This window comes from Chrysemys picta, chromosome 3 (genome assembly GCF_011386835.1).
Source record: "Chrysemys picta bellii isolate R12L10 chromosome 3, ASM1138683v2, whole genome shotgun sequence".
Classification (NCBI taxonomy): domain Eukaryota; kingdom Metazoa; phylum Chordata; order Testudines; family Emydidae; genus Chrysemys; species Chrysemys picta.
The window spans coordinates 140,383,816-140,398,029 of record NC_088793.1 but is presented as its reverse complement, the minus strand read 5'-3'; the positions used below and the strand labels follow the sequence as shown (position 1 = coordinate 140,398,029).

At 44.3% G+C, this 14,214-nt stretch overlaps 1 protein-coding gene and 1 long non-coding RNA gene across 3 annotated transcripts in view; one reads left to right on the top strand and one right to left on the bottom strand.

Annotated features, from left to right (window-relative positions):
* Positions 1-1,565, bottom strand: part of KIF26B (kinesin family member 26B) — a 416,197-nt gene extending 414,632 nt beyond the window's left edge. The window contains exons 1-2 of one of the 2 annotated variants that reach the window (XM_005300552.5): positions 1,426-1,565; positions 273-734 (exon numbers count right to left, since the gene is read on the bottom strand). In XM_005300552.5, coding sequence (XP_005300609.2) covers positions 273-734; positions 1,426-1,488 — 525 coding nt within the window. In that variant the 5' untranslated portion in view covers positions 1,489-1,565. Of the gene's footprint in view, positions 1-272; positions 735-1,425 lie in introns of those variants that run through there. The other variant, XM_042848410.2, reaches the window with a different exon arrangement.
* On the top strand, positions 524-2,517 carry LOC101951808 (uncharacterized). The gene is made up of 2 exons (XR_256306.4): positions 524-662; positions 1,476-2,517. It is a non-coding gene; the product is annotated as an uncharacterized LOC101951808 (long non-coding RNA).
* Positions 2,518-14,214: the final 11,697 nt, after the last annotated feature.

Genomic DNA, 14,214 nt, shown 5'->3' with positions numbered 1-14,214 from the left:
GGAAAGAAGAGCTAGGAAATGGGGAATAAAAACGGTATTTAAAAGCCCGCCCCTCAAATTAGGGGTGACCCCGACCGCCATCAATCCTGGCTATGAGTCTGCTGGCGTCAGTGGAGCCCCGCTGGCTTTGTGAATGGGGGTGGGAGCATGAGCTGTGGAGGGACAGTTAATGCCCCCCGCCTGCCCCCAGGGAGTGTTTGCCCTCAGCCCGCCGTGCCCCCCTGGCGGGAACCCAGCCCACGCGGCTCGCCCGCCCGCCCGGCCCAGCTCACCTTGCTGCTGAAGGGCCCGGGGATGAGCAGTTTCAAAGCCTGTCTCTTCAGCTCCACCAGGCGGGCGTTGCAGTTCTCGCACCAGACCCCGCTGCCGGAGCCCGGCGAGGAGCCGCCCCCGCTGCCAGAGCCCGGGGAGGAGCCGCCCCCGCTGCCAGAGCCCGGGGAGGAGCCGCCCCCGCTGCCAGAGCCCGGCGAGCCCGTGCCGAAGCCCGGGGAGCCCCCCAGCGAGCCCGGGGAGCTGCTGCCGATGCCCGGGGAGGCAGGACCCGGCGAGCCGCTGAAGGAGCCCGGCGAGGAGGTGCCCGATCCGGGGGACGGGGTGCCGGACGAGCCCAGGACGGAGCCGGCTCCCTCTGGGGCTGGGCGGCTTCCAGCCCGGGATTCCTCGTAAGCTTTCCGGTACCAGCTCTCGGGGGAGAAGGGGGCCGCGGGCTTGGTGGGGGAGCAGGGCTCGGTCACCTGGAGGAGGAGCAGAGCGGGAGGCAGCGAGTGAGGCGCGGGCGGCGGCGGGCAGACCTCGCGGGGCAGGCCAGCTGCAGTCGGTGATTGCGGCTGCTCGACCGACCCCAGCTGCGAAGCGCCCGGCCCCCCGCGCCCTGCATTGTCTCCGGGCGGCCACCTGAGAGCAGCTGGGGCCGGGAGGGGGCAAAGCGGTACCGCTCCCACTTCCGATCCCCACCCCACGGCGGTCTCCAGCCCCACGCACTGCGGTAGCTCGGGGACTCCTTCCCGGGCAGGGGGTGTCAATACACACTGCACGTGTGATCGACAGAATCGATCCCGACAGGTATGGGGCAGTGCAAAGCGAGGTCAGCTCGAATCGCACACTGAAATGCAACCCGGGGCTAGAAATAAAAACAAAGTTATGCAGGGAGGATGAGGAGGGCGAAAGTCTACAGCGATCGCAGGGGGAAAGGAACCCAGTGTACTTCATGCAGTTGAGAGCTGCTTGAATAGACCAAGTAATATACTCAGCCAGGTGAAGCTCTGAATGGGAACATGCAGCTTAATAAGGTTCACATGTTGGTATCATTTGTCACAGGTTTACAGGGAAAGCTATAGCATGGGTCCTTGGGAAGGAGGGGGAATTAAAACCCTTAGCGCAGATGGATTTAAAAGATTCCCTGCATTTCATGTATGGATAACTTACCCCGTATTTCCTGCTTCTGGTTGTGACTGCAATTCTCTCTTTATTTCCAGCCACTGAATTCATGATGATTTTTATAAAACAGGAGAATGTCCTAAAAATGTCCCACGTTACATCCACAATAGAGAATTTTCAATCCAATAAGGTTCACCGGCTGGATAGATAGACTGTAAGCACTGCACCAAATTCAACCTTTTCCTCCAGAGAAAAAACACTGAGCCCAGAAGCACCATCAATTTTCAGGCAAATGTTTTGGATTTTTTTTTCTTCAAAACATCTTTTTCCTCATGATCTTCTCTCTCTTTCACTTACACCCCTTGTTTTCACAGACACACCACCATCCAGAGTATCAGCATTTCCCCCCACCAGACAGTACAGTTTTCCTCCACAAGTGAAATGAACAATCACATCCAAGGTAGCTTTAGGAAGGTATAAGAGAGAGAAAGCCAGAGAGCTATGCTCTGCCTAGAAGCAGAGATTTCTCTCTCTGCTACTGGTGCTGTGGTAACTTGTTTCCTTCACTAAGGTTTGTAAGTGAGTTAAAAGAAATCCTCCAAAAATATCAAGATCCAGTCTCTGGGAGGAGCTTCCGAATCCCTTGCAGCCAATATCCTTCTGCCCATTTGTGCCTGACAGTTTTGTAAGGGAAAGGAAGACTCTGGCTATATAACACTCCTTGGTCAGCAGAGGAGCTGCAGAACGTTTGCAACTGACGCCCCTAAAGCCTTTGAAAATACTGTCAAAGCTTCACTGCAGTTCTGTGCAATAGGTTAGCTGCTGAGGAGGTTCCATTTTATTTTGCAGTATTTCTTGATTGACATTTGTGATTTTTTTTCTTCTTAAAAACAAACAAAACCCCAGCCACCTTGTTGCTTCCCTGCAGTTATTGGTTAGTTGCCAATATCCAGGGCTTTAATGAACACGATTTTTGCAAGTGTTCCAAATATTGTATAAATAATCATGAAAGGAAAGCAGGCTGGAATGTTTGCCACATCTATAACAGTCACTGGAATCTCTTTGTCTGTGTTATTGTTTTGAATGTATTAATTAAACTTGCAATAAAGGGCATGTTACAGTGACTTGTTAACAATCAAATCCCAAAGTCTTACTATGTCTTCCCCTCTCCCCCTGCCCCGTTTCATAGAGGAAGGTTATTTTGCCCCTTGAGCCCTATTTATTTCAAATCCTGAAGGCAGCACAAACATTTGTAATAAATCTCTTCAAAAATTCACTTGTTGGTTCCCACAGAAACTAATGAAACTAAGAAACTAAGGCCCAGATTCTAATGGGTATTTAGGTTCCTCATTTCCATTGAAATCAAAGGGAGTGAGGTGCCTAAATACTTTTGAGGATCTGGGGCTTAGTACCAGATCCCCTGATATGGTCAAAATGCAGTGTGCAAATTAGGGGGCATGATGCAAAGGTGGCTTAACCGCCACCTTTTCACTCTTCTAGTACTGGTGCTGCTCTGTGAATAGCATTCCCTCTACACTGTTAGAGCAGCTTTTGGTCTGCTCTAATGTATACTGGGATGTAATGGCCACAAGGGGCCAAAAGTGAAGTCCTGTGTTCCTGAGCTGTAGAGATAGCCCAGTGATGCCCCCTTTTCTTAACTATGCTGCTAGCAGGAAGGGTGTATAGCATAAGAGCCTCTCAATTGGTTTGACATAACCTATTATCTTTATTTTGGAACAATTCTTCCTGTGCTGGTTGAATCAGCTTTACAGCCAGATTACACAGGTAGTGCAGCAGAAAACAACCACACTGCTGACTCTGAATATTTACAAACACATTAAAATAGGATCAAAAGGGCGAACAAAGAAGGTTCTACTTGGGTCCCTCTAGATACAACCACATTTCAGAAAACTTTCAATATAGAGGTACAAAGTTCTTCATTCCACTGATAGGAGCAATCAGGACCACAAAGTAATGAAGTAAAAGCAATGCAAGTCCCAGTTTCCTGGTATTACAGAATGACTGTGCTCTGTTCTCAGTCCCACAGGAACAGAGACCATGAATAGAGGCAGGCATGGGCCATGTACACCATAGTGTATAACTTTTAATTTTGGGGGCTCAGCATTTCTTACAGTGAACTGGCAGATTTGCTTTTCTTCAACAGACCTTTCATTACCCCACTGCTAGATGTGCCTGCCTACCCACATCTGCTGTGTTAGTGATCATCAAAGAATGTGTCACGGCATGCCTTCCTTGGGAGATTATGGATATAGTGTGGCCAGGGGGCAACAGATTGGCTAACATGCTTACACATTCCAAATTGCAGGCTACTGCCCTGTTAGGGATTGAGAAGCAGAGAATCTACAACATCTTGGTGTCCATCTCCTTGAAAAGTTCATAGGGAGGAAACAGTAGGTATTAGAGGGTGTGTATGGACACAACAACAGTTCAAGGATGATCAATGAGGCAATATTGTACAGCTAATTGGTGAAGCAGCAAACACAAAAGTGCATTTAAATGCTCGATGGTTTTCATCATTTAGAGATGCCAAATACTGCTAGGAAGAAGTAGCAGAGAGAGAGAGAGAGAAATAACACCCACTAATGCTTCAGTGTATTACCTGTAACCTTGTCTACACAAGGGAAATTAGGACACATAATTGGCCACATTTGCAGCTCTACCAGTGAGAGCAATAGTGGAAGATGGAAATAAGGAATATTTTTTTAACAGCAGGTGTAATTAACCACTGCAATATTTTACTGAAGGTTGTGGTGGATTTTCCATCACTAGGAATTTTTAAATCAAAATTGCTCTATCAAACAGGAGTTATTTTGGGGAAGTTCTATGGCCTGTGTTATACAGGAAGTCTGGAGTCTAGAAATCTAGAGCATCCAGGATTTAGGTGTTCTGACCACTTTGCCGTCTAACCTTGATCGCAGTAAAATTAGATAACGAAGTGGTAAAAATGCCTTAGTCCTGTCTATATTGTAGTGATGCTGCCACTGGTGGAGCTGCAATAAGGCTGTATCAATGATGAATCCTGGTCTCCTGCCACCTGAGGCATGTTGCGCATATGCTAAGAAGATCATGGCTCCTAAATTTACATAGATGTTGCCTTGCAGTGTGGGCCAAAGAGGATGAGAGCCCTCAGCACATCTTCCTCTGCTGCATTTGTATTCACCAAAACAGCTGCAAGTGAAATTTCACTGCCATTAGCAACACTGCTTATCAGATTAAAGGCAGTGCAACTGTATCCAGGAGATGAACTGGACAAAGTGGTCATGCAAAAAACCCCCAAACAAACAAAACAAAACAAACCTCTTGCAAATTTGTCACGTTGAACAGCCATGATTTGTATTCCAAAGCAGTGGAGTCCAGAGAGAGAAGCTTTCAGTGGGATGTGAGTGCCCTCTGCTGTTTGCAGTGTATAACATGTAGAATGTGGTATTTTGATCCTTACTGTAAAGATTCCTGTAATATTTCCTATAAGGGAACTGTGATGGGGTGGCCTGCCCTAATCATCAGCCCACCCCACCACCTGTCATGGCTCTTTAATGATTTTGATAGGCCCAATAAAGATATTCAAGGACCTAAGGAGGGATAGAGCTAGAGAAGAAGCAGTACCCAGAATAAGCAGTGATTGGGAGAAGGATAGGCACTGTTTCTTTAAAGACTTGGGACTAGGAGTCTGGCAGGGTGCATGAGGCATGGCTCCTGTCTTCCCCAACCAGTTGGAGGATGAACTGGGAGAAAGGGGCCAGCATATAGGCTGCCTCCTCTCTCACAGAAGATGGCTGGTCTGCTGAGCCCTCCAGCTGGGAAGGCCAAATAGAGACAGCATTTAGCTAAAGGAAGCTGGCAAAAGCCTTGCAGCTGACTATTCCAAGGCAAGAGGCCTGTGACACAAACCTCAGCTCCAGGAAGAGGGCTAAGGAGGAGGGAGGAATCCACTGCTCTAAAAGCACGAGGCAGAGGGAGTGCTTGCAGTGCAGCCCAGCTGCTGCAGGGAAGAGCAACCATCATAGCTGGCTAGGGAGGAGCTCTGACATATCACAGGTCTAGGCAAGGATAGCATAGTCTAAAGATCTGGTGAAGACATTGATAAGTGTGTTGAGGGTAGGAGCAGCTCATGGAAGTGGCGGAGGGATGAAGGAAACAGTCTTTGTCTGCCTAAAACAGAGTCATTGGGCTGGTACCCATAGGAGAGGGCAGGCCTGGGTTCCCCTGCCTTGCCCCTGGACAAAGAGGGGGTGCATGAGATCAAGAACAAGAAGGTCCAGATAAATGTTGGGAGATGGGCTTGAAGTCCGTCAGATTTTGAGTTTCCTATTTTTGGACCTTTTGGACCTGGAGGGGAATGGACTGAGTAGTAACAGAGAAAATTATAGATTACTGTGGAACCAGAATGGTTAAAGGAGGCACAAAACTTAAAATAAAAACCCTGCAACACCACACCTGAACATGTGGAGGCACTCTGCAGGAACATTACTGTCTGTGCTAAACTTACCAAAATCAAAGTAAACTGGCCATTTGCCTAGGATCCTGTGATGGCAATAATTTGCTCTTTCACCTGTTGAGTTCTGAATTTTTCAGTACCAGAGAATAACAGGCAAGGAGACTTCTGCTCATACTTGCTTTCCACTATACTTATAGCTTCTGAATCTTTCTGTTTTTGAGGCCACCTCACTGTAAAAGTGAAACACACAAATGCATGCAAATCTTGCTAAATGATCTTTTGCATCCCATTTAGTCCTGTTTCTCTACAGGTTTCATATATCTGTAGGAATTCCTGATTTATGTTTGTGTAAATGAGAGGAGGACCCCTGGGGCCCAGTCAGAACCACCCCTCCACTCCAACCCCTGGATCTAAAACTGTGCAGGGAAGATCCCCTTCCACTCACAAACACACACTACAGGGGCAGTAGGACTCAGACGTTGTCTATTCCCCATGTAGCCTTGAGGGAAAACTGCAGAGAGGAGCCAGCCAGTAGCAGCTGAAGCAGCCAAAGCAGGGACCTTTGGCAATTCACAGAACTTGCTACCATTTTCATTGGACTGCTCTGTGTTGACTGGCTGTTTGCTCCAAACCTCCCTTTCCCTCACAGTCACTTCACTCCACATCTGCCCTCTTCTCCTCTTCTCCCACTGCCCTGTGCCCTTGCTCCCCTTTTCTGTCCATTTAGCTGATCCTCCTCCTAAGTAAATTCATCCCACCAAAAAACAAAACAAAAAACATGGAGCTAACATGACATTTACTGCCATCACCTTGTTCACTCTCCTTCCCCCTCCGTGTGTCTGTCTGGTCTATTTAGTGTGTCAGCTGTTTGAGGCAGGGACCATTGACTGCTCTGTTTGTACAGTGAGGTCCCATTGTTGGCTGGCCCTTAGATGCTACTGTAATAAACATTATTATCAAAAACATATTGGGTAGGATTTTGCTGAGATGTAAAACGGGACTAATTCCATTTATTTCAGTGGAGTTACTCTGGATTTACACTGGTGTAAAAACACAATCTGGGCACATCTTTTGTATTCTCATTTCTGAGTGATTTCCATATTAGTTCTGGAAAGAGATACCAATGGGGCTGAAAGTGGGCATGTGCCAGATGCTGCTGTGTTTCTTGGTTAAAGCAGCTTACACTGTCTATGTGGTGTCTAGATGACTATGGAGGCAATATTCACATATGATCTACTGGTGTTCTCCAGTGGCCCATCCTTACGTCATTAGCTTCCTAAACAAATTCCTTTCGTGAAGTAATTTTGGCCTGCTTCCCAAAAGAGAATTGTTTTTGAAAGCTTGAACAAAAACTGTTCAGGTGATTTTAGGTTAGCTGAGGATGACAAGAATACTTGTTTTGTTCTTTTTTGAAATTTGCTGATTCTTTGTGATCAAAAAATGACTAATTTTTGGAATATCAAATTGGTGTATGAATGTCCTTCAGTGTAAACCTCTAAGAGGTCACTGAGGACTTGATCCTGTATTCATTGAAGTCAATGGCAAAGTTCTCATTGATTTTAATGGTGCAGGATCAAGGTCTATATCTCTTTAATATGTTTGATAATTAGTTAAGATATAAGAAAGTTATGAGCAAAAACCTCATATATCATATGTTCGGTACATGTATAAATTTCCTTACTGATTAAGTTGTGCATCTGTAGGTGAAAATATAATAATAATAAATTCACCTTTGGTGTGGATCTATTGACATTAATAGGGCAGCATAAAGGCTGAAATTGACCCAATAATATTTTGCTCAGATATCTCAGTTTTCATCCAGGGATCGCAAAGCACTTTACAAATATGGCTATTGCCCTCATTTTACAGCTGGGAAAACTGACTCAAAGAGAACTGAAGTGACTTCCCAAATTCACACAGCAGTCACGTAGATCTGGGAACAGAACCTAGGTTTGCAGATTCCAAGACACTTACTTTGAAGAACTTTCGAAAGGCTGCCTTTGCCACTCTGCATGGGCTTGGGTTGGCCAGCTTTAGGGTGCTCAGGAAATAGGGAATATTCAAACCAGATTTTTGCCTTCCATTTTTCTTAAATAGGCTGTCTTTACTGGGCACACAAGTTGTCTAGGTGCTAATTTCTTACTTGGCCATGCAACCACTGGGATTTTCAGAACCTCAATATTGCCATACATTGCTGTCCCATTTATCCAGTGCAGGTTCCGTTATTTCTAAATTTCACTTCTCTGTCTTCTACAATCAATCGGGATACTACAATAATTCTCTCATGGGACACCAAGGTGGCTTAATGGGAGTTCATAAAGACCTGAATAACACCTTAGTCTCTACAAAAGCAGCATTAAAAGGATGGGCATGGGGAATGAGTGTCACTTTGAATTTTAACAATAGTATTGTTGTGCTTTCTAGCATGGTCAGGCAGCTGAGAGTGTCTTCTTGTGACTATGCAGCTGTGGTACTACAGGAACTCAGAATGATATCAGGGATATAAAGTTTAAATAACAAGATGGCTCCTAGACTCTGAGCATGCAGACCCTCTTTGTGCCTTGTATCGTGTATAAGAGACCTTCATAATGGGATGCTCTCCAGTGATTACACACAACTAATCTTAAAGAGACAGTACCAGAATAGCTACAAGTATTGACAGTCTATGTTATAATGTTGAAAAATATGGAATGTCACCCAGATAAGGGGCAGTTTCTGTTCCCGATGACCTAAAAATACACACTTTGAATAAAACCCTCATTGCACATGAATCATTCTTTTGCAATTCACACATCAAAGCAACCTTCACTGCAGTGTGCCAGGCCCAGTGCCAGATGATATTCTTCATTTAATTTTTTAGAGATCTCGGGAATGGGGTGCAGCTTTAGAACAGTCTGATGGATCCATTCTCTTGCTTCAGGAAGGGAGATCCAGGCAGCCTGACAACCATGGCACACATTCCAAAGAGGCCACAGGATTAGTTGCATAGCATAGATGAGGATTCACTTGTCAGGTTTTCCCTAGAGCTGTTCAAAGGGTTGCTTCTCCCAGCCACTAGGGCCTGCCATACAGCCACAGCAAGTTAAAGCAGTGGGAGCGGTTCATAAGGCTTTCCCAGTGTACTTGTTATACCAATAGAATAAAAACCAGCAGGATCTTATTAAGAGGGATAAGGCAAAGATGCCACATTTATTGTAAATATACTGATAAAGCAAAAGATAAAAGTAAACAACGTTGTTTGACTACTTATTTCTTATACATACACACACATACATATATATATATATATATAGAGAGAGAGATATTCATTTACACAATTATTCATTCAAGTTCTGTATAGGTGTTATAGTTACCAGCCTAGAAGTTGCTCATGCCAAGTTACTGGCCAGGTATCTTGGTCATGAGGATGGAGCCGAGTCTGTGTCAGGTGCACCTGATGCTCCTGGAGGCTGGCAGCAGAACCAGAGACTCAAAGTTATCAGTCTTTAGAGTCCATTCTTATAGGAATTAGTTCCTATGTTAGTCTATGGGAGCTGTTTTATCCTGCTGTTGCTGACTCAATCAGCAGATGGCACATTCCTGTCCAAAGTGGCACATTCCTGGTGGCTCCACACTGTCCAAAGTTTGTGTTTCTCATCCTTCCAGGTGATGGGGTGGGTCCCAGTTTACCCTCCGGGGGTTTCTGGTCATCCACTTGACACATTCTTCGGCCGATGGATACTCCTTTTCTAGGCTGGCACCTTCCTAACCATCCATGTATATCAAGCATTCATCAGCATACATTCCATCCCTTAACCATATTTTAATTTACTGTCTCCACCACTTTCAGAGTGTGTGCTAATTTATTTGAGACTCCCGGCCCTTTAATCACAGAGGGTGGGGGTCTGTCCTAGGAGCCATTGAATGAAGTGAAAGTCACTTAACAGCTTATAGTGTTTGTTTACATTTATAACAAAGTCAGTTAACTTGTTTGTAAGTTTTACATAGTAGTCACAGGATAGATATAATCAATGGTTTCTACAGACAGTAGCTTACAAGTTTTAACAGAAGACCCAAGAGATTTTTGTACTTGGTGAAACTGTTGAATTTTAAAGTGTAAGGGCCAAATTATGAGGGGGTCACTGTCTCTTGGGGAAATCACTGTTAGTACCTTCTTTAATATCCCTACATACTGACTACCCAGTATCCACCCAGATTCAGTATCTCCCTTGTTGATGACTGCTGGCAGTCCTGGGTGCTCCAGGATGTAGGATTCATTGCATGATTCTAGATATCTAGCCCCCACAGCTATCTACGCTATCTTTGCATTACACACTACCAAATAGGCACGTTCCTGTAGGCAGCATTGGTCCCCTCAAAAGCATATGCATTCCATACAGAGAGCCCACTACCAATGAGAAGTAAGCAGAACAAAATGTGGTGTTGTGTGTTCCTGTCCCTGGGGAAGCTTAGATGATCTATTACTACAAATCACAGCACTGAGGAAGTCCTCCAGGCACCCAGAGGCAGTGCTCTGGCTGATCCCTTTGCGATATGTCCAGCAAACTCTCCTAAAATAATGGGAAATCCTGGAAATCCCACGTGTCTTAACTCTGTTGCAGAGTCAAGTTTCTCTCATTGTAATGAGTCTTCCGTCTAATTTGCTTAGGGGAGAAATCTATTGGATCTGGGGATTGCTGTGTGTGCAGTATCAGTGCAAAAGGTTATCAGAGCATTGCCTTCTCTGGTTGAGTTTCACCTGTCCTGGCCAATGAGATCTGAAGGCTTGTCTATACTGGTTTGTTTTGCCTTGGTGTAGCTACGTCAATGCAACATTCCAGTACAGACACACATTTAGAAGTATTGGACTTGTGTCTCACTACCTGTGAACTACCTTGTAACTTACTGATGATTAAGACTAGCCAGCAATAGTGTGTTAGGTCCATTACTAGCAAGGACTGATAACACCTCCCTTCAGGAGAAAAGGGTACCATCTTCCCTTAAACAGGAAGCTGGTGACAGCCTCTGTCCCAAAAAGCATCTCTTTGGGTTAACAGTCTCATCAATTATTTCCTGTTCTCCCACTTCTCAAATTTGGGAATATGGAGAAAGAGGTGTTGAGATAGTTCCACTTGCATCATATTGGATCCCTCGTTCGTTACAGCAATGGCACAAAATGGCTTTTTTCAGTTTGGCTAGAGTGGGAACTGAAACCAGTTCATTGTGAAATGGGCTTCAGCACAGAAACTTACAGCCCATGGATCGATTAATACAGTGTGATTTACTTAGCGCTGTGCTTGACAAGTACATGGAAACCCCAGCAAGCGCACATTATTTTGGGGCAGGTTTATGAAGAAAGACCTTTTTAGATTTGTAATTTATTAATTTTGTGTTTATTTTTTAGTTAATGCAAAGTTACCAGCTGCTGATGAAATGGGCATTGTTTAAAAAGGTAAATATATAGAGGTGGGCCTGAACTGAAGCCTTAGATCCAGATCCAGGTTTCAGTCAAAGTTCACAGCTCAAATCTCTATAATGGGCTAAATCAAAGCTCTGGGGGCCAGTGAAAAGCTAAATGCCTGTTTTGTGTCTGTACATTGGAGATGTACACAAAAGAAAGCCTAGTGATAGCCTAGCTGAAAATTTGGCCCTGAACTCAAACACCCCCCAAATCTGGGAAAGTTCTGATTTCGATCCAGTGTTTGTACCCCCGTGACTGGGAGTGTTAGGATCTGGGATTTTGGTTTTACCCATTATAGAAACACATAATTTGATTCTGTTCACAACTACGCTGGTTTGACACTGCTGTCACTCTATTGATTTCAGGGGAGTTACTCTGAATTTACATCAGTGTACATGAGATCAGAATTTGACCTGTAAAGTTCAGTTATGTAATTTGGATTTGGTGTGTGGATGCCGGGTTTTGATTTAGGCCCCGCTCGATAAATAAATAGCATTTCATAGGAAAAGAAAGAGAAATGTTGGTTGCATCACATAAATCCTTTGAGGCATTAAAATGTATAACAAATCTATGGATAAAAAACGGTGATGGCAGCTTTAACTTTAAGAGTCATCACACCCTACACAGAAGCCTCATTCTCAGGAGTGGTGCTAATAAGACCTGAGAAGCAGGCCTTATTTAAAATTTTAAAATGCTCTTTTTTTGGAGACTCAAGTGACGTGACCGCCTAGCTACATGAATGGAGTTGCATATAAACAAGTTGAAATCCATCAGAGGACCAAAGAGAAAATCAAGTGCATCTTTAATAATCGGGACAAAGAACTAATTATAAAAATATGGGCAGCTAGTCATTGACTACCACAAATAAAATGACAAAAATCTTTCCAATTAGAGATGCTTGGTTTCTAAATCTCTCCCAGCCAACATAGAAAGTCTTCTTGCTCTCTTGTCTTTCCCAAAGTATATTATCATTCCAGCAAAAAACTATGCTAAGAGAATATTAATGCCTTGATCTTTTTCTATAGCCCATGTAGTGCAATAAAAAGCACAGATATATAAGGTCTGATTATGCAATATTTTTCACTGAGGAGTGTTTAGAAGTTCTCTTGGTGCACTGAGGATTGAAGTCTTTGGATGTTGTATTGCCGTCTGTGTGATTTGGATTGCTTTCTATGTTTCGGTGCAATCCTGATGGACATGATTGACCTCACCAGGCAGTGGTCAGTCCAGCAATCGTTGACTCCTCTCATGACACAGTTGATTTGGACATCTCTTAGATCCTGTGTTCTTACAATGACATTGTGATGGGTTGGATCACAGAAACCCCCTTGGGAGCTGCCACCCGATGTGCAAAGGCTACCCCTGCTCCTGTTTTCCCTGCCAGCTCAGGACTCCAGGACCCTGTCTTGCTGAGCCAGACACTCCCGTCTGCTCCAACACAGACCCAGGGTCTGAATTACTTGTCCCAAGCTGCAGGTTTATCTGAAAACAGCCCACAGAAGTGTGCTTGTCTTTAGCACTCAGATGCCCAACTCCCAATGGGGTCTAAACCCAAATAAATTCGTTTTACCCTGTATAAAGCTTATACGGGGTAAACTCATAAATTGTTCGCCCTCTGTAATACTGATAGAGAGATATGCACAGTTGTTTGCTCCCCCAGGTATTAATACATACTCTGAGTTAATTAATTGATAAAAAGTGATTTTATTAAATACACAAAGTAGGATTTAAGTGGTTCCAAGTAGTAACAGACAGAACAAAGTAAGTCACCAAGCAAAATAAAATAAAATGCACAAATCTATGTCTAATCAAACTGAATACAGATAATCTCACCCTGAGAGATGCTTCAATAAGTTTTTTCTCAGACTGGACACCTTCCAGGCCTGGGCACAATTCTTTCCCCTGGTACAGCTCTTGTTCCAGCTAGGGTGACCAGACAGCAAATGTGAAAAATCGGGACGGAGGGTGGGGGGGTAATAAGAGCCTATATAAGAAAAAGACCCAAAAATCGGGACTGTCCCTATAAAATCGGGACATCTGGTCACCCTAGTTCCAGCTCAGGTGATAGGTAGGGGATTCTTCATGATGGCTCCTCTCCTCCTCTGTTCTCTTCCACCCCTTTATATATATCTTTTGCATAAGGCGGGAACCCTTTGTCCCTCTGGGTTTCCACACCCCCACCCACCCACCCACTGGAAAAGCACCAGGTTAAAGATGGATTCCAGTTCAGGTGACATGATCACATGTCACTGCAAGACTTCATTACCCACTTGCCAGCACACACATATACAGGAAGACTCACATGTAAACACAGCCATCTGTAGACAATGGGCATCATCAAGATTCCAAACCACCATTAATGGCCCACACTTTGCATAATTACAATAGGCCCTCAGAGTTGTATTTCATATTTCTAGTTTCAGATACAAGAGTGGTACATTTATACAAATAGGATGATCACACTCAATAGATTATAAGCTTTGTAATGATACCTTACAAGAGACCTTTTGCATGGAGCATATTCCAGTGATATTATATTCACTTATTATCATGTTTTTATAAAACCATATAGCCTGCACAACGTCACAGACATAGTCTAGGAGGTGCCATTGTTTTGAGCAAGGGTGTTGCCAAGTTGTTTTATACTTGTTGCTTTGTCTGAAGATTGTGTTTGTGATCACAAGGTCGTGCTCTGCACATTTGCTGAGTAGAAGGATGCCCTTGGACTTGGTCTTGCCCACTTCTTCCTTCTACTCCATATGTTAGAATCTCAGCCATCTCTTGAGTTAAAGTCCTCTAAGAGGATTATTTTATCTGTTTTTGGAATGGATGACAAAATTTTATCAAGGTCAGTGTAGAAGGATTCTTTCTGTTCTTCTTCAGTTGGTGCATATGCACTGATGATAGTGGCAAATGACTTATTGACCAATTGGATGCAGAG